The sequence below is a fragment of the Argiope bruennichi genome, chromosome 2, assembly GCF_947563725.1.
Source record: "Argiope bruennichi chromosome 2, qqArgBrue1.1, whole genome shotgun sequence".
Classification (NCBI taxonomy): Eukaryota; Metazoa; Arthropoda; class Arachnida; order Araneae; family Araneidae; genus Argiope; species Argiope bruennichi.
The window spans coordinates 137,744,070-137,765,667 of NC_079152.1; the positions used below are offsets into that span (position 1 = coordinate 137,744,070).

Sequence of the window (21,598 nt, forward strand, 5' to 3'; positions counted from 1 at the left end):
TTATGGTTATGAAAAAGTTTATTGTTATGAAATTTGTGAAATTATTTTACTTACCTTTCCAAATCAAACGAAAAATTACTAAAATTTATGAAAAATTCTTTTTAGTAAATTTTAAAAAAATATATCATTAAGATAAAGTTAATTAGTTAATTAAATTAGCTGCTTAAATTGCTTTTATATTTGATAGATAAATTTTTTTTAAAAAAATTAGATAGCACAAGCTATTAGACAAGTTTATTTTATATAGACACTTGAATTCTATCTGCAAAAAAATTATGAATTTATTAACTATTTTTTTAAATTGTATTAGTTAAAAATTATTAAAATTGTTATTGCTTATTATAATCTTTCTACAAGACCAGAAAATTTAGCCTATATTTAAAACAGTTTAAAACAAAAGAATTACGAAATTTAACAGTTCTTATTCAATGGTGCGATAGCTCTGGATGGATCCTGGCCCTCCTCAAAATTCCAGTCCGAAATTTAATAGTTAGTTCATTAAAATTAAATGGTTTAGTTCCTTTTAAATATACTTCATTTTCTGTATTTGAACTAACCAAGTATTATTATAAAGAGGCAATATGCAATAAAAATAAGAGACAATACTAATACACTTGTGATCATATCAAGATAATTAAAAAATTGTAAAAAGAAAGAAAATAGTAATAAAGAAATATTATCAATTTCATTAGGGGTGTTTAAATACTTAAATGCTTCTAATATTATACAAAGGCAAAACTCAGTATACATGTTGTAACTTGAAACTACAAAATATTTTATTCTGAAATTTGGAACACTTTTGGGTATAAAATTAAATTTTTTCACTAAGTGAAGTATTTAAACTAATTAAGCATATAATTTTAGTCATCTACATAACTTAGTAAAATCGGAGCATTTACATAAAACCTGAGATTAGGGGCAAGAAGAAATCGGGGACATCTTCTAGAGCATGAAAAAGATCACTTTGACCAGTTTTCAAATATTTGAAGGTGTCATACTCTCCAATCACTTGTAGCATTACTATATAGGTTTCCCTTATTAGCAAACATTTTATTTATCACTGATGCAAGAATTGAATTGGATAAGGAAGTAAAACAATCTATTACATTCAAGAAACAGATTAGTTCAAATGGTGAATACAAATCCTGTTTGGACAAATCTACATGCAAAGAATGAAAAATCTAATGGCATGAATTAAATGTTGAAAAAAAAAAAACTGATAAACATCTAAAAAGGAAAGAGATATAATTATAATCTAAATAACTGAAATTATTAAAAAAATTTGGAAATAAGAGTTTTTAATCTATCATTAAAAATATACACTAACCATCACTTTCTTGGTTATCCTTTTCTTCATCAGAGCTATCATCACTAGATTCTACTGTTCTTGTCAGAGCTGAAATACAAGATGAAGAAACAAACCTTATAATGTTTTCTTTAAATAATTAAAATGTTCATAAGTCCCATTAAGTTTGATTAGTTTTTCTCACTTGTTACAAGTCCTTTTTGCAAGTCCAAAAGAGCCTGTTTCTCTGGTGGAATATAATCGCCTTCTTTCTCCTCAACAAATGGTGACAAATGTGGTGGAAGTTCTGCCCCAGGCATATAAGGTTTTTCATTTAACAACAACCCTGCATTAACTGAATCATATACCCACTGTGGCTGAACATAAGCCCTGCAATGATACATTCAATTATAATTTATAGTAGAAAATATATTTGATAATAGTAAGATATTTTAATAGAAGAATAAGAAAAATTGAAAACATTTTATAATTATAAAGAAAAAAATATGTAAATGGAAAATAAAAGAAATAAGTTTCTACATAACAAAAAGGCTTGTAATATAAATTCATTTAAAACCTCACTTTCTAAGTTGTCAATTAAATAATTTCATGATGATGGAGAATTTTTCAATCTCGCATAAATATGTGTGTAGTTTGATCTAAGATAGCTATCAAACATCAGTCATGGTTATATACTACAGCAAACCACAAAGTAATTACTAAATGAAGTGGAGATATTAAAGTTATTGAAATGATGAAATTTATATAATCTCACAATAACACATTACATTCAAAAACAGATTAGGATTAGTTTAATGTTGAAATAAATATCTGTAATTCAACAACTGTACAGCAAGGTAAATGGTATACAGCCAGACTAAACTACTACATATAAAGAAAAAAAATTATTGTACAAATTTTATTAATAATTAACATTTTATTGTTAACATATAAAGCTAACTATCAATTGTAAAAAGAGAATAATAAAAAATATTCATAAGAAACTGAAAGTAGAATTTTTTTTAAAAATCGAGCTATTCCTTAAAATATCCCATAACTTATTACATTTTGTAACTAGTTTTTCCACATAGAATGGAGAATTTCATAGTATCTTATTCAAACAACAAATAACATCACTACTTATGTTGCACTAAGTAGTGATATTGAAGTTTTATTGAAAAAAGTAGTAGTAATACACTAAGTAGTGATAAGATAGTTTTATTAAAGAAAGTCTTTGTAGATCACTTAATTCAAAACAATGAAATGGGGGGGGGAATATTTTATTACCTAAAATAGAAATGTAAAAAAATTAGAAAAAAATCTACGTATTTAAAATATTTAGTAAATAAAAAAAAATTAACAGTATTTCTTGGATGAAATCTTGTCCAATATTGACAATCTTCTGCATTTAATCTCCAAAAGTATTCTTTGTAGCCTTAAAATTGCTCATATTCAAGCTCATTTAAGTAGAGTTACATTTTCTACGAAACATACAAACAAAGAAAAGCATATCTGCATATTTAATTTTATCAAGAAAATTAAAATTCTCACATTCTTACCGATTAACAAATTTTTTCTGTAGCACTGGTCTGTCAACAATCTGATGAGTTATTGATTCATCATCTTCATCAAATGTAGCGCCTACATGAATAGTTTTGTCAAAAGACACTTCTCCTCCAAAACACCTAAAGATTCCAAATTCAGTTAAAAAAATTCTTTTTATAAGACTACTAATTTATAATAAATGTAAAAAGAAATAAAGTCATTAAAAAGTAACAGGAAATGTCAACATCAATAGCACCTGATGACAAACAACAGAGATTCTCTAGGCACTTCTCGATTTAAATATATCTTGCATCCCTTGAATAAATTTTTTAGCTTCTCTGTTTTCTCTCGTTCTGCTTTGCGTGCCTGCATTTCCTCACTATCTTCACCCTAAAAAAAAAAAAAAAAAACATTTAACATCTTTTTGTATTAGAACAAATGATAGCATTAAAATAAGTAACAATTTTTGAATTTGCACCCACTAAAAAGTGACAATTTGAATATAGTTTAGATTTTCAGCATTTATTCATTCAAATCACAATTAAGAAATAATGACGAAAATCTACACAGACCTTCTAAAAATAAAACAAATACAATCTGTACCAAAACAATTGTTTTATGCATTATATCGTTACAGATTTTACGGTTCTTTTTAAAATTTGATGGTCGATGCAGAAATAAACGGTGCTTTAGTAGAAAACAATGACAACGTTTATTAACGCAAAGTACACGAGTACACAAAGACGACGAATGCACAGAGACGCCAAATATATACAGCCGAGACGAAGACAGGCAACTGAGAGCAGAATAATTCTCAAATAATTATTCAACAAAAATTTCTCTGATTCATTATAAAATTCATTTTTAATTTCACTTTTAAAATATTTAAATGATGTAAATAAAAATATTTTATTTTATTTCAGTCAATAAATGTACTTATAAAAAATTATGAAGTTTAAATTTTACAGAGTCCTTTGGTACTAAGGAATCATATTCTGCGAAATACTCTTGATACTTTTAAATAAATAAATAAACTTTTCTATCTTCTGCAATCAAACCTGACTGATTTATGAAGATTTCAAGTATCAATTTTAAAACAATTACATTTTCATAATCATAGGATAATCATTGTCGAGAAAGCCTGGCAGAATATTGCCATATCTTCTTTGAAGCAGTCGATGAAATGGTCTAAAATCACCAGTTTTTATAGAAGAATGATATTCAAATTTTATAAATTAGATAATTTTAGTCATTGATTTAGTTGATTGGAGTTTAACAATTTTTATTTAAAATAATGGCTTCAAGAATATTTTGTTAAAAGGCAAGGACCTATGTAAAAATTTAAAATTCACGATTCATCAGAGCATTTATTGACTCAAGTTACATAAAATATAATTATTTAGTTCATTTAGACTAATTTGTTGGCAGATTTATGCCCTAAATTAGCTGATGGTCACTGATTAGAAAGATTATCTTATATATATTAAACCATGTTTGCCTTAAATAAAACTCTTTTATTGATTTAATAATACAGATATAGTAAAAGATCACAAAAACTTTCCTCTCCCTTTACTTAAAAAAAAAATATATTTCAAATTTTTTTAGCATCATATAGACATATGCTAAAAATTACACTTTTATATATTTAATTTGCAATAATAGTTGATTTATTTTTTTAATTTGAATTTCTGTTAATGTGATGGCAACACATTGATAAAAGCTATTTTTTTTTTTTTCTCAATGACATGCTTGTGCAGAATAAATTTAATTTTTATTTTGTGCAAAATACGAGGGCAATTCAGAAACTAACCTCCGATTGGTCACAGTGCGGGTAGTGGGGGGAGTAGCGCGCCATCTGTGCATTCACACGCTCAGCAGGTCAGTCGGCATCAAGCCGTAGTCGAGTGAACATCGTACCTGCGCTAGTTTAGTTTTTGTGGCAGTTTGAAATGTGTGCTGCAATAGAAAATCCCGCCAAATGTGAAGTGCGTGCTGTTATAAGGTTTTTTACAGCCAAAGGATACTCTGCAGCAGCTATTCATCGTGAGCTTTGTGCCGTGTACGGACCAAAAGTTATGAGTGAAGGAGTTGTCCGTGAATGGGTACGTTTATTTAAAAGTGGACGAGAAAACGTTCATGATGAAGAGAGGAGTGGTAGACCATCCTTGGTGACTGACGAACTCGTTCAGACAGTTGATGCAAAAGTTCGTGAAAATCGACGTTTCACAATGGCGGAGTTGTCTACTGATTTTCCACAGATTTCTAAGACTCTTTTGTACGAGATAGTGACAGCAAGATTGGGTTACCGTAAGTTCTGTGCACGATGGGTGCCCAAAATTCTTACCGACCACCACAAAAGTCAAAGAATGGCCTCTGCATTAGACTTTCTGTCACGTTATGAGGACGAAGGAGAACCATTGTTAAACAGAATCGTGACCGGTGACGAAACCTGGATTAAGTACGTGAACCCTGAGACAAAAGAACAATCAAAGATGTGGGCACATTCAGATTCGCCTACCAAACCAAAAAAAGCCCGGCAAGATTTTTCTGCCAGAAAACTGATGGCAACGGTGTTTTGGGATGCCAAAGGGGTGTTGTTGGTTGAATTCATGGAACGTGGGACGACCATTAATCAAGACGTGTACTGTGAAACACTAAAAACATTACGACGGGCTATACAGAACAAACGCCGTGGTATGCTGACTTCCGGTATCGTTTTTTTGCATGATAACGCCCGTCCTCACTCTGCTCGCAGAACAACAGCCCTTCTTGAGTCCTTCAAGTGGGACGTTTTCAACCATCCACCTTACAGCCCAGATCTGGCGCCAAGCGATTATCACCTCTTCATGCGTATGAAGAAATGGCTCGGGTCCCAGCGGTTTGATGACGACGAAGAGCTCAAAGATGCGGTCACAGGCTGGCTCAAGGCACAAGCGGGTGATTTTTATGCAGAAGGAATTTCAAAGCTTGTGAAGAGATACGATAAGTGCCTCAATCGTTATGGAGACTATGTCGAAAAATAGTGCAAAGATGTAGTTGTAAGATGTATATATTAAAATATTTTTACTTAACTTGGTGTATTTTTTTCAATCAACCGGAGGTTAGTTTCTGAATTGCCCTCGTATATTGTTGAAAAATTTAAATATAATATATGAGCTGCTCAGAAGCCAATGCGGTTAAGTCCAAAACACAGATATTGAGAAAATTAATGTTTTTTGATACATTAGTTTTTAAAATTCTTGGTTTATGAATCTAATTAGAAAAGTGTATAAAGTCTTTTTTCGAGGTGTAAACTCTGCAAGAAAACAAGATATGTACAGGATGTGTAAATAAAAACGTAAGTATTTATTGAAATAATGACTGCATCTTTAAAATTTTAGGACTTATACCTTTTGGCATCGGAAAAAGATAAGAAATTTATGTAAAAATAATAATATATATATAAAAAAAATAATAAAAAATAAAAAAAGTATTGATAAAAGGTGGACTTATTCACAATGGCTTCTGAAATTATTATACAATATATTCAGAAGCTATTAAAAAAAGGGCTGTCTAACCTAGAAAAAAGTAACCAACGAGTAAATCCTTTAATAACTAAGAAGATTATTATTTATTTCATCAAAATTTTCAAAAATCAGAAAATATCAAAAAATGGACTTAACCGCATTGGCTTCTGAGCGGCTCATTTATAATTTAAATATTTTTTTAAAAAATTCGTTAAAAATCGAAATTTATAGTTTAAAGCATTGATATCTTTAACTTGATGCAAAAATCATTTTTGTGTGATAATATTTTTGGAAGTTATAGCAGAAAAAAGCTGGAATTTCGTTTAATTTTTAATTAAAATTCTAATTAAAAAGTCAAAAAAAAATCACTCCAAGATGCACATTTCTGGCCTCCAAGGTATATACAGTGGCTCAAACAATTGAGAGTACACCTTACTTTTACTTGATAAATCTGACTTTCAATATAAATAACACATTACCGAGATATGCAAATATGTTTTAATTTTTACACACAACAAATGATTTAATTTAAAGTGAAAATAAAGAAAAATCAACGAGAAACTTCTAAACTGAAAAATTTCAGAAGCATCTTAAATAAACATATGCAGATTTTTGCCTCGAAAAATTGAGAATACACAAGAGAAATTTTTGTAATATCTCTTAAAGAAAAAAAAAATGGGTCAATATTTAATTGCATGTCTTTTGACTTTTATAATGGCCTTTAAACGTCCTGGTACCGATTCTACCAATATTTGGTGGTATCTGAAGATATTTTACCCCCTTCTTCCTGCAAACTTGTTTTAAATGGGTTTTGTTTCTAATTTTGTGTTTTGTGGCCCATAAATATTCAATGGCATTGATGTCGTGATACTGTGGTGGTGTGTGTAAATGCTTTTTACTATTAATAAGACACCACATTTTGACATTACATGCTTTCTGTTTGGAGTCATTGTCCTGCTGGGAAATGAAATATCCCTCTAAACCCAAATTTTTAGTACTTTCCTTTAGATTGCTGCAAAGTATATCCAAGTAAGCCATATGACTCATAATGCCATCTTTAAATACTAAATTTCTTACCCGGATGAAGCCATACAACCCCAAAGCATGACGGAGTCACCACCATGTTTAACTGCAGGGTGTAAAATTTTTGGATACAAAATAGTATTAGGCTTTCTCAATACGGTGCGACGGGTCTTTTTTTTTCCATCACTAAATATAACTTTCTTCCAAAAGTTATTGGTCTTTAATTCATGGATTTTTGTATATTTTAAATGCTTTTTCTGAATTTGCAACCTGATGAATGGTTTCTCTTTAACAATTTGATTTTTATATGCAGCTTGTCTAATTACATTTCACACAGTTTCAGCACTTACACTTCTGCCTATGACTTAAGAAATTCCTGTAGCAAATTGGATGAACTATACAGTCTAAGTAATCAAAATTAAAGTGCTCAAAATTGGGTTTAGATGAAAATTTCATTTTCCAGCAGGACAACGACCCGAAACAGAACGCAAGTAACGCCAAAATGTGGTGTCTGTTTCATTATAAACAGCATTTACACACACCACCATAGTACCCCAACATAAATGTCATTGAATATCTTTGGGCCACACTCGAAATAGCCATCTTCGATAGCTATTTCGAGAGTGGCCCAAAGACGGACGGAAGATAGATGGAACCATCTTCGATGCATGGGAATCAAGGAGTCGTACCGTAACATCAAATTGCCTCTCATACTGGGGATTAATTCTTTTCAAATTTTATCACAGGAAACTATCCTTGTCGACTAAATAATATGAAAAATATTTTTGGTTTAAGTAGAATGCAGGTTCGAAGCAGTGAAGAGACTTGGTATTTTTAATTTTGTTTTAATGTGCATTTCGGGAAAGCATAATTATTAACAAGAAGACGCAGCATGTCTCAAACACAGAAGTAAGAAAGGGACAAACAAATGATCACTAGTCTTATATAATATAGTATTTCCAGCCACGTGCAGATGGAATGAACTTTGACAAGGGCAAAACTATCACTTTCATTTCATACGTAGTATTGATGGCGCATTATTTTTACAAAGGGATTAATTAAACTGAAAGTGGAATTGGATCATAAAATAAGAGAATATTTTTAGAATGAAGTTACTATGGGCTAAATTAAGATAAAATCTTGGAAATTAATTAAATTGAAATTAAAGTTAAAATATCATTATATATATATAAGATTTATTTTCCAGCAAGACAACGACCCCAAACATACCGCATGAATTGTCAAAATGTGGTGTCTTTTTCTTTGTAAACAGCAGTTACACGCACCACCATAATCCCTCGACATCAATGTCATTGAAAACCTGTGGACCACACTTGAAACAGCGGTCCAAAAACACAAAATTAGAAACAAATACCATTTAAAACAAGTTACGCAAGAAGAATGGTGTAAAATATCTTCAAATACCATCAAAAATTGGTCGAATTGGTACCAGGATGTTTAAAGGCCATTATAAAAGCCAAAAGACACACAATTAAATACCGGCACTTTCTTTCTATGTGAGATATTACAAAAATTTCATTGGTGTATTCTCAATTTTTTGAGGCAAAAATCTGCGTATGTTTATTAAAAATGCTTCTGAAATTTTCCAGTTTAGTGGGTTTTTATTGATTGTTCTTTGTTTTTACCTTAAATTAAACCATTTGTTATGTGTAAAAATAAAAACATGTTTGCACTTCTCGATAACGTGTTATTTATATTGAAAGTCAGATTTATCAAGTAAAAGTAAGGTGTACTCTCAATTGTTTGAGCCACTGTACATGCCAAATTTGGTAGCTGTAGGCCGAATAGTCTGGCCTATAGAGCGGCAACACACACAGACACACATTTAGTTTTATTTAAGTATGGATATAGATAGATGATAAAGCAGTTAAATGATACATTTAAAAAGGCTTGAGATAAATGGGTTTAAAATAAAGGTTTATTCTAATGTTTTATTTCAATATTGGAAGCATATGGATTAAAATTGATTTTGATAGTTTAAATATTAAATACAAAATAAATTAATGATTAAATTTACAAAATAAAAGAATGGGGATATTCAGTGCCTATATACAAGCTATCCCTGTAAATATAGAATGTTTCATAATTCTTATAATTTAATTAAAAAAATTCAATACTTTAAAATTTATTCTGGCATTACATTGGCATTAAAAAAAGAAAATCAGGTTTTTAAAAGAACACTGTTAAAACTATACAAGATTAAAGGTATCATTTGCAAACACTTGAATTGATACAAAAGATGCTAACAGATAATTTGAAATGCAATTAAAGTGAAAATATCTCTAAACACCATAATATCATATAAATGAAATTAATATAATATAACAAAGAAAAATACTAACATCAGGGAATTCATCAATTTGCTGTTCTTCTTCTTCTATAGATTTTTCAACAGATGACTTTAAGTTTAAGTTGAGGGCAGAAATAAACTATTGAAAGTAAAAGATGATTCAAATAAATGAAGAATCAAAGGAAAATTACAAAAACATATCAAAATTAAATTATATTTAATAAAATTTTGAAAATACTGTTCATAGAAGGAAAATGGAGTATTTCTCATGAAAAAAATCTATTATCAATACTATAGAACAAAGTAAGAATAACTAGTGCATAAATTAAAAGCACTAGAAAGAAGATAAAGAAAATATTAACATAACGACAATAAAAATTAATGTACAGTTCTTAATTATTCATTCTACAACATTGATAAATGCAATATAACAAACTTGAATGTAATAACTAAGTAGGCAACAATCTAAAACATAAAAAAGAAACTTTGTCTAGAACTAGGCATGGGAGAAAGAACCCATTCTATATATAGTTAAACTATATGAATTCTTGCAAACTGTGTTGCATTAAAATCTCATTATACTGTTATATCACATTGCACAATATATCCACTTTGAAATAAAGACAATGAAATTATGTTTTATTCTCCGCTTAAATTATCATTGTCACATAACAGATTCACAATTCTTTTTGGCTATATAATAGCAAGTTTTTATTAATGTATAATTCTCAGAAATTTTTCACCTATTTAAAATGTTTATTTTTCATTGCAAATACAACCCTTCAATAGTAGCTTATTAGAATTAATCTTTTTTTCCATATTTCTAACGAAAAAAAAGGGTACAAATTCTATTTATTGTATATACTATTATTTTAATTACCAAACAATCTCAAGCAAAGAAAATAATATTCCATAAGTGCTTCAATCATGAATCAGAAATGAAAACGCAATCTTGGAAAATAATAATAAGACTTATTGAAATGTAAAGAAAGAAAAAAGAACATATCTAAAATATATAATAAAATCAGTAATAGATTTTTGCCTTCAATAAAGAAATTTATCTTTTACCTCAGAATAGTCATCTTCCCCTTCAAGTAACTCAGCAGAAGGACAGTCTACCGCCAGCTAATTTATAATACAAAAATATTAAAAATGAATGGAACAAATCAAAACTGAACTTTTTAAAAATATTATTCAGAATGTTTAGTCCTATAGTTCAAATAAAATTTTCACAATTTACAAATTTAATGATATAATTGCATGAACAGCTAAGAACATAAGAATCTTGATTGAAAATCTAATTATTTCAGATTGTTAATTAAACATTATTAAGCTAAAAAGTGAAATAAAAAAAATCAGAAGCTAAATAATCAGCCTTAAAAACAGAATTTTATTCATTTTTAATACGCATATATAAATAAATCATATTTTCAAATTTCTGTAGCGCTAAAAACCTGACACATTTTGCATAAATAACTTTTAACCTAGTTCTATTTTTAAAAAAATTCCCTTTATTATTTAAGTATATAATTATGAATAAAGTTATTCCTAAATACAATAAACCAATATAAAAAAAATCTTTGCTTAAGTATTTTCCGAAGGAGGGGGGGGGAGCTAAATATTAGTAAATAAACAGTTATTTGTTATTCATGTAAAGAAACTGTTAATCTGAGATGTCCAAATAAATCCATCCATCATTTCTACTGGTTAAATTTACCTGACATTTTTCAATGTTTCTCATATCCTCAAAATGAAGTTGCTTCATTTATTGCACCATATGTTCTTAATTGAAAAATCATTTTACTCTTTTAACTAAAATCAATGTCAAAAAAAATAATAATGCACAGGAAACAAAATAAAACAAAAAATATCATTTTCACTTCTTGAATTTGAAATAAACTTCAATTACAGTACACTCCCGATTATCCGCGGAATTGGGTGGCGCGGCCGCCGCGGATAATCCGAAAAAGGCTAAAAACGGGTATAGCAAAAGAGAAAACAGTCATTCCAACTTTGAAAAATCGTTTTATGTACAATAAAATGTAAAATAAACAGCAGGAAATGTTTAACCAACGCTTAGTATTTTAGTATATCACTCAAAACTAACCTAAAATCCATTTAGTTAATGAAAACAGAAAAGTGCTTTGCACTTGCGAGAGGCGTCAAGGATACACAAAAAAATTAATACATATGTACTGTTTTAATACTATAATGTATTATGTAATTACAAAAGCATAACTGTAAAACTACACCTTTTTGAAGAAATCAGTCATTTGTGTTTGCTTCTTGCTTTGGAAGCATTTTCTCTTTGCTTGGAAGCAAAAAAAAAAAAAACTTAGTGCGGCAGGCGCGGATAACCCGCCCGCGGATAATTGAGAGTCTACTGTATATAAAAATTTCCCTTTCCTTGCAAATGCCAGCCAACACCAGAAGATGCATTCTCAGTTAGATCAACTTTTAGCCAATCAGTCATATCCCAAAATTTTTTGTCACATTTACAAGATGCAGTGCAAAAACACATGCACATTGGCAAAGTGCTTAGGAATGAAATGATTCATTTCCTACTATTGCTTTTTCCCCTTTCCATATTGTTTACCAATACAAAATCAGAACCGAACAACAATATTACTAACAAAAAGAAATGTTATTTACAAATTTATATTTGTGTAAAATTAGAAAAATTGTTCAATGATATCAAAATCGCATTAACTTTCAGCCCACCAACTATAGTAAAAAAATCATGTGCATACTTGTTTGTATGCTTAACCCAGGAAAAAAATAATAATAATAATATTTTAGTGGTATAAATTTTTAAAAAAATAATGAAGGAATTTTATAAATTATTTCGGATATCAGTTTCATATATATCAAAATATATTTAAAAAATTGCCACCCTTCCCCTTTTTAAAATTTGAGAAAATTACAAGAAAAAACTACACCTATAATGTATCAAACAAATTTCTTGTGTATAATATTTTTAAATTATAGAGTATTTTGTTGAATGTATACGGAATTTTAAACAAATACAAAGTTTCAGAAAAACAGTACAATAATGTCCATAATATCCAACCATATGAAGAATTCAGTAAAAACTCCATATTCATAATCTTTAAAAATAAATACAAAAAAATTTTAAGAAAATATTAGTGATGACATCAGGTACTTCATAATTTAGCAGCCTCCAAGAAGAGAAAAAAAAATTGATGATTGAAAATACTTATTTAATAAATAGTTTAAATAGTTTTGAAATTATATTAATAGGTCGATATTTTGCATCTATATTAAAATAATTTGCAGTATTTAATACTCAAAATTTATGTTTTTGTAACTCATGGTATGATTGATTTGACTTTAAAAAAAAAAGGAAAAAGATACATATATATATATATAAATGTAAACATATTTTTTTTAAAAGCAGAGTCATTGGTGCAGAGAGAGGACACTTTCAAATTTTAAACTTCTCTTTTATTCCATCCCAGGAGGCATAATTTATGTACAAGCAACAGCGACGAGATACATCACACAGAACAACACGGCAAAAGAGTGTAGAGGAAAAGCTCATGAAATATTTATCCCCATGATTATATACTGTGAGATTTTAATAGGGATTTTTTTTACACATGTCAATTTAGGTAAAGGAATTAATTATAGGGATCTTTTACAAGGAATTCGCTTCGGTTGACAATTTTTTATCCCTTCACTCAGAGTGTGGGAACTCGTTGACTTCAGTAATTTTAGAATTCGTCTTGAATTAATTAAATAAAAAGGTGGAATTGGATCAGGAAATAAGAGAACATTTTAGAATGAATATGGGCTAAATTAAGCCGAAAATTAGGAAATTAATTAAGTTTAAATTATATTTTTAAAATATTATTACGTATATATAAGAGAGGGAGAGAGAGCAAAGTTCTATTATAAATTTCCTTTTAAATAAAAGTGAAGAATTAAAACTTAATATTATAACAATAACAGAAGTTGGGCCTAATTAAGGTGAATTTTCCCACAGATAGCAAAAACAAAAACATTTTCACTAATTATGTCAATAATTTGATGTCCTGAGAAAAAACTTTTAGGGCATATATTATACATTTATATAAATATATGCAATAAATTAAACATGGTTATCTTTTTTTTCCCCCCATTGCAGCTCTACTGTTCATTTAACAATATTAATGTACCTAAACTGTTTTGGCTTCATGCTAAACTTAGCCTCAATTGCAAGTCCATCAAAAAATGATAAATTAACAAATTAAATTCTATCAATTATTATTATAATATTAAAAATAATATCAGAAAATACGGTGAAGCACATTTTTTTAGATAAGTATATAGAATATAAAAGTAAGTTAAAATGGACAGTAGACACATAAGAGCTAGCACAATTTGAATCAACAACATATTTTAACACAGAGGAATTGTTCTTCAGAATTGTAGAAACTTCTCAAAAAGCACTGACATTGCTACATACCTGTAATTTCAATCCTACATAAATGTAAATATAAATATTCCCTAACCTGTTACATGCACAGAAACTTGATTTACCTCTATTTTAGTCAATCAATAAATGATCTATTTTCATTAATTTTAACATTTAAAAACAGATAATGCTTTTTTTCAGATAATGTATCAAATTGAATTAAAAATATTATTGTCTTTAAAGCAGAGATTGTGCAGAAATGAAATTGATGTCATTAAAAAAGGTAATTTTTTGAGTCTTAAAATAATACAAAGATCATTTTTTTTTTGTAAGATAAATGTTTTAAAAAATACAAATATCAATTTTCATAGGGAAGTCATAACGATACAGCTAAACTTATAATGTACAGTTGCCAAAATTGTAATATTTTGAGGCAATTTGCAGCTAATTTTCTTGCAACCTTTAGAAGTCATTTGTTACATGTCTGATATCCATCCAGAATAGCAGTTTTTAGACGAGTTTTTGGATGACTGTAATGTCATGATTATGTAATGTTTGCCGAGAAACCTTTAATTATCAGTAACTTTACCAAGATTACTTATCTCAAAATGGTTAAGCCTATTTTTGTGCTCATTTAAACTTTTTGTTTGAAGCCTATTTCTTCATTTCATTTATATCTCCTTTCTTCTAACTAAATGCATATTTTGGAGAAATGGTGAAAACCTCTCCACAATATTTATAATAATATTTTGCTGCTCCATTAATTAGCTGAGTGAAGCATTTGTTTTAATGTGCCCGTAAAAATATTCAATGAATGTTGGTTTGTTGATGTTTGAATATTGCCATTCTATAAATAAGTAATAAGCACGATTTTTGTATCATGTATGTTAGCATTTTATATATACAGATTTTTGAAGCTATCATTCGTATATTTTTCTTATTTTGAGCCTTTAAATCTCTCGTTCTTTGAAGTCTTTTTTTTTTTTTTTTTAAACCAAAATGACTAAAAATTTAGATGAATGAAGAACATTTTCCTCCACAACCTTGTAAGCAAATTTTCATTATGACGAATTCTTTTATTGTCACTTCTAAATACTAGTTGACTATATAGGAAAACTTCATAACTTTTTAAAAAGATTTTACAAAAGTTTCATTTTTTTTTAAATTCTCTAAATGATTATAACTTATTGTTTAGTAAACAATAACTTATTGTTAAGTAAACAAAAATCCCATGGGAAAAATGTTTCTTTTTAAATAATCATGCAGGCATCATTTTAAAACCATTGCTGCATCATAAAAATTTAATCATTTAAGAGTTTTCAAGAGTTTTAATATCTGTTTATACATTTAGCATTTAAGAACATAGCTAGTTCTGAAATGCAAAACATTTTTTTCCCTTAAACTGAAGTACTTTCATTAAATGATGAGAAATGAAACTGAAAATGTAATCAAGTTCATTTCTTTTACATAATGTTGCTTCAAAGTTTAAATTAGTCCATCAGAAAATTTCATCTCTCTCTCTCTCTCTTATCCTCCCTTTTATTTAGGCTGATTTTGAATATATATATAAATTTCTCAGAAATTATCTTTAACTATGACTTTTAACAAGTTTTAATCTATTTGAAATTTCAATTGGCTTTCTTTCTATAATATTTTATCTGATTTTAGAATTCGCTCTCATTTTTTTTAAAAAATTATTATTATTCATTTGTACAATAACTTCAGTTTGAAATTATTCTGTTCAATAGCTTTAGTTCAAAATAGCTAAACTAGCCTAGAATATAAAGCATTCTAAGTAATGTGCAAAAAATTTTATTATTTTATGCTGAATCATTATTCCATTTTATGAGGGAAAGCTTAGCAGCTATTCAAAAAAACCATGGAAAGTTTTACATAATTCAAATTAAAATTGCATCATTCGCAACACACAAAATTTATTAATTCTGTTTTTTTTGTTTTTGTTTTTTTAGAATGCATCTTTTATTTCAATTATTTGTTTAGCTTTTTTCATGCACAATATTACTATCTTGAAGAAAAATAAACATACAACATAATTACTACTTCTTTTTATTACCTCATTTCCATAAATTTCTTTTTTTTAAATTGTGTTTTATTTTTCTGACATTCATTATGTTATGAGCAAAACTATGTCATTTTATTGGTACATATATCTAAAAACAAAGGAAAGAAAAAGAGCAAAACATTTTTTTTTTCTTTTTCTTTTTGATAGATAACATTGAAATGATAATTAATTCAGTTGTTGTAAGATAAGAAATTGTTAACAAAATATCGATTTTTAAAATATTTTATAAAAATGAAATGAACATAAATACCTTTGGGGGATACACAAGATTGATGGAATGGTATAGCTTATAATTGACAAAGCCTAACATAGTGCTGTAAAATTGTGCAAAGGTCACCATAATTTTAAAATCCACATCTGTTGGTCTCTAAAAATATATTGAAAATTTTTTTTCAAGAGAATGTTTTAAACCAAAGAAATGATGAGTATATTTAAAAAAAAATTAAACTTTCTAAAATAAATTTAGTAAATGTTACAAGGAAATATAAATAACACTAAGCATCATATCAACTAGTAATATTCATTTCTTCCCACATTACATCATTTTTTTTTTTTTTACTTTGCATATTCCAAGCATTTGATTATATGTTTTACAGCAAAAAGTACAGAGAATAGTTAATTCGTAGTATCTTGAAATGGATGTATGAAAATCACATTCATCAAAGTAAATCCGAAGCAATTAAAATTATTTACAATTAGGGATGTCATATAGTTATAAATTAATGCAATAAAAGACTTATTAATTAAAAACGGCTTACAGAATAACCAAATGTATGTGGCACAGTCCAAGTGATCAGTTGTCCCATTATTTCAGCTTGATAATAAATTCCTTTTATTGAAACAAACACTTTACGTAATGCTTTTGCTTCTACTATGTAGTGCATGAATTCAACTGAAAAAAAAAAAAGAAGTTGCAAGAATTGGCAACTTTATTCTTGTCATAAAAAAAATTAAATAAAAGGCTATAAAAATGCATAACTGATATGGTATGACACATTTGATATTTTAAAGTTTTAAGCTACTGATATTTGTTATAACAATGAATATAAAAATTTCACTTAAATTGCAGCAAATAACCAGTAATTTGAGTTCCTTTTAATTTTAATAAATATATGAGTAACTTAAAAATATACTTTGAAAAAAAAGCAATAAAATAAAAATTATCGCCAAAAAAGTTTGATATTTAAATATATATATATATATATATTTAAAAAATATTTATCAAAAATTTTCTGGATAATTAAGACATTAATAATCTAGAAACAAAATTTATGTAATATATATTTAAGCTCTTAATATACAGCAAGAAATAGAAAACAGATTATTAAAAAATAAATAAATAAAAGCTATCATCTTTAATAGATTAATATAACCATTTTAAAAAAAAAAAACTTTCATTTGAAGAATAAGTAAATAAGAATCATTACAAGTTCTGGGCAACTATTTTATTTTTCAATCTCAGAAAGTATACAATATGTATATTTTAGTATTTTGAGGGAACAAATTCTCTGTAAATGCTGAATATATAAATATTACAAAAACTTTCATCCATTTTATTTTAATGCTTTTTATAATATAGGACAACACATCCAACTTCTTAAAAATTGCTTTTGATAAAAGATAAAAAAAAAAAATTTTTTTTAAAAAAGGATATGCATGAAGTTGATGTATCAATTGTGGAATAGTGGTCCCAGCTATGTTAGGGTATGTGCAATATTTGCTACGATAATCAAATTAGAATTTTAATTTAAAAAATAAATGAAAAATCTCCATTTATTTTTACAAAATAAGAGAAATAATACACACCTGTCAATCTACGGCACAGCTGAATGAGATCAGCTTTAACATTTCTGGATTTAGGAAATGTAGCGAAAAGAAAACACATGGAGATAGCATCATCTACATCTCTTAGAGCATCGATAAATGTGGGATACCTGAAAAAAAAAGAAAAGAAATAATCATAATTTTTATTATCTGATAAATTTGGTAAAATAATTTTTAAACTAAAAAACAAATACAATTTGTTCAATTCAATATCTGAAGAGCAATATGCAAAATTTTTTTATCATGTTTTTCAATGACTAAAGATGAATAGTCAATATTCTTTAAATTTCATTAACAAAAAAAAAAACTCATTTCTTTTTTCTTCTAATATAATAAATGTTACATAAATTATTACCTTTCTTTCACTATATGATCAAGGTTAAAAACTGGTTGATTATCCCTTAAACGCTGACTTGTTTCTTGGTCCTTTTTGCCAATTGCCTTTCTCAAGCGTTTTATAAATATCTGAAAATAAAAGTAATATAAGGGGAAAAAAAAAAAAAAAACATTAGCATTTATAAACATAATCTACAAATGCATTTTTTTAGACTTCATTTGCAAGCTAGAAGGTAAAATTAAATTATTTGTCCTAAAATAAAAAGGAAATTTTGCCTTTTGTCATACTATTTTCCAATTTACTAAGAACTGGAACTATAAAAATGAATGAAAGCAGAAAAGAATACAATTAATGAAAGCTTTCCAATACCTTATCACTTTGTCATTAAATTTAAAGGTAATTTGAACCTCTAAACCAAAAATGTGACAGCATGGTAATAATGTTCACATTATTTAAGAAAATTACTATTCATTATAGCGATGGCACAATGCACATAAAAAATGTAATTTAATATTATTGTAAGATATGTGTGCATAAAAACAGAAGATCAATTAGATGTATCATTGCAAAACATATTTAAAAATATTATTATTAATTTAATTTAAAAACTGTAAGAAATAAAATAATTTTAAGAAAATGGATAAATTTAATTTATTACATATATAAATTTTTGACTAAGAGATGGTTTTGGTTCCTAAAGATTATGTTGAGAGAAAATCTTGAGAAATGTTATCCTAGTTATGTCACGAGGACCATCCCGATATGTAGAATTCTCCTATAAGAAATCTACCAAAAAGTTAGATAAAATAAAATGATTTTTCTTTTAATTTTCATGATCACGTAAATAGAATCAATGAATCTTTGATATCATTCAAATTTCTCTGTAAATACAGCTCATTTTCTTATAGCTTTATAGTACACAGATGAAAATGTAGTATGTGTTTAAATATTTCTAACTAATGAATTCCTTAAATAAAAATAATAAAACTTATAGTTTATGTGAACTATAATGATATTCCATACATACTTTGAATGACCTGAATTTGTTGATAAGAGGCTCATGTGCAAGAAATTGGATATCTTTCACTAAATAATATGTCTTGTTGGATGAATTGTTTTTGTTAGCCTTTTTCTTATGGTGAGGTTCAACAGGATAGATTCCTTTCAATATACAAAGTCGCCTTCAAACAAAAAAAAAATTTATATAAGATTACTTCAACATGAAAAAAGAAATCATTCACAAGAAAAAACGACATGAAAAAACTATATAACTATACTTCTATCATACATCATATTTTTTTATTTTATTTTCCAGTTAGGATTTTCATTGAATCTTAATTAGACTGCATTAGTTTATAAAAGACAAAAATAAAACAGATATGAAGAATTAAACACACACACACAGCGAGACACAGTGAAGCAATATGCTAGTGAATTTGTAAAACACAAATATAAACTTTAAAAAAATTTAAAATGAATAGTAAAGTTTAAAAAAATTAAAATTAAATCACACAGTAACATTGAAGGGGTGGGGTATTCTCCTCCTCACCTATCTGATAAAATTGTCATTTATAATTCATGATAATTTTACTAAGATGTTATGCAACAAAATATTATGAACAAATAATATGAAAGATCTTCGAAAAGTATCCAAAATATCTTAACTTTTTTGGCAGTTTATGAATATTGAGATTTTATTTTATTTATCTATTTATTATTATTATTTTCAAGTTTGATGCCCTATATAATTTTAAAACATATTATGCAGGAGAAGCAAATTTCAAACCATTTTAAAAACAGAATGGTTTTATAACAGGCAATACAAATGTTGATGTTTTCTCTGAGAAAAATGCCAATCAATCTAAATACATTTAAAATGTATGTAAATAATATTTTTATTCATTCATAGACAGAATGAATATGTCTATGAAAAAATCCTTGTATGTTTGTTTGCTTATTTTTGTCTATGTGTAATTTTATACTACTGAGAAGAAATTAAGCATGTTTTTAAGAAAATTACTTCTTACTGATAAATTTGATGTAAAACACCATACAAATCTTTAATTTTCTCCTTAATTAAAGAAATTTAGCATGAAAGAATTGCATGCTAAATTTCATAAATCTAGTTGTAAAATCAGTATATTCACATTCAACAAAATAAAGACAAAGTGACACATGTATAATTCTAAATTGTTTGGGAAGGACACTGGGAAATTTAAAATGCAAAATTTCATGAAAATTACAAGGCAGGATTTTCTGAATATTATAATGTTGTTGTTTTTCTATAAAAAGGTTATATACCAGAGAAAAACAAATTTTTTTAAAAAATGAGTAAACATGCAAGCACTTTTTCATTTTATGAGAGAAATCTTTTAAATACCGAAAATCTTTCAAAGATAATTGAAGTTTCCTCAAAGCCTGCTTTCTACTCATGTAGCTTGTAGCTATCCCTCTTTCTCCCTAGGAGGAAAAGAAAATTGAAATTAATTATTTAATATAATGTACAAATACATAAGCCTTCCAAGCAGCTAAAGCAAATCATCTCATCTCACAGTATTATATTCAGCTCAAAAGTCACTTATATTTATTTATAAATTTTCTTAAAAATTGCTGGAGTAAGGAAATCAGATTAGAAAATTTTAGTTTAGAAGTTTAAAAAAAGTTCATAAAATTTAAAAGTGATGAAGTAACAAAAATAACTAGGTGTCAGAATTATACCTAAAAAAGAGTTTATATTAACTTTACTTTAATTAATTATGTATTTAAAAAAACAGTATGAAGTTTTCAGTTACAAAAATTGTTACCTGATTATTGTTAACTACTTACAGTTTTAAAATCCATCAAGAAATTTGTAGAAAAAAGATGTAATCAGTTTAAAAGATAAGCATACACTCATTATTCTACTTAGAAATATAATATAAAAAGATTTATGTTAAGATTTTAAAAGAAATTGAAGAGACAAGGCTTGACCTTTCAAAGAAAATGTTAATATTTCTGTCATTAAATTTATTAAATTCATACTGTCACTGAAAGAAATTTAAAAGATAAAAAATAAATATAAGAATTTTAAGAATCCCTCCCAATGAAAATTAGCTGAATTGCATACATGATTCATTAATATATAAATTTGCTCATGACACAGAAAAATTGTTATTGAAAATAAATAAGACAAAATTGTTTGAAAAAATAATTTGCTTTGTATTTTTCGAGCAGGTTGGCAAAATATAAATGCTTACAGAAAACATGACTATTCAATTAACACAATAA

At 27.2% G+C, this 21,598-nt stretch overlaps 1 protein-coding gene across 1 annotated transcript in view; it reads right to left on the minus strand.

Moving 5' to 3' along the window:
• Positions 1-21,598, minus strand: part of LOC129959820 (pescadillo homolog) — a 34,887-nt gene that overhangs the window by 7,538 nt on the left and 5,751 nt on the right. Inside the window, exons 2-13 of the mRNA XM_056072714.1 lie at positions 20,712-20,791; positions 19,359-19,512; positions 18,350-18,459; positions 17,977-18,104; positions 16,929-17,062; positions 16,421-16,537; positions 10,739-10,795; positions 9,723-9,809; positions 3,087-3,220; positions 2,845-2,970; positions 1,491-1,675; positions 1,328-1,396 (exon numbers count right to left, since the gene is read on the minus strand). Of these exons, the coding sequence (XP_055928689.1) occupies positions 1,328-1,396; positions 1,491-1,675; positions 2,845-2,970; positions 3,087-3,220; positions 9,723-9,809; positions 10,739-10,795; positions 16,421-16,537; positions 16,929-17,062; positions 17,977-18,104; positions 18,350-18,459; positions 19,359-19,512; positions 20,712-20,791 (1,381 nt within the window). The remainder of the gene's footprint in view (positions 1-1,327; positions 1,397-1,490; positions 1,676-2,844; positions 2,971-3,086; positions 3,221-9,722; positions 9,810-10,738; positions 10,796-16,420; positions 16,538-16,928; positions 17,063-17,976; positions 18,105-18,349; positions 18,460-19,358; positions 19,513-20,711; positions 20,792-21,598) is intronic.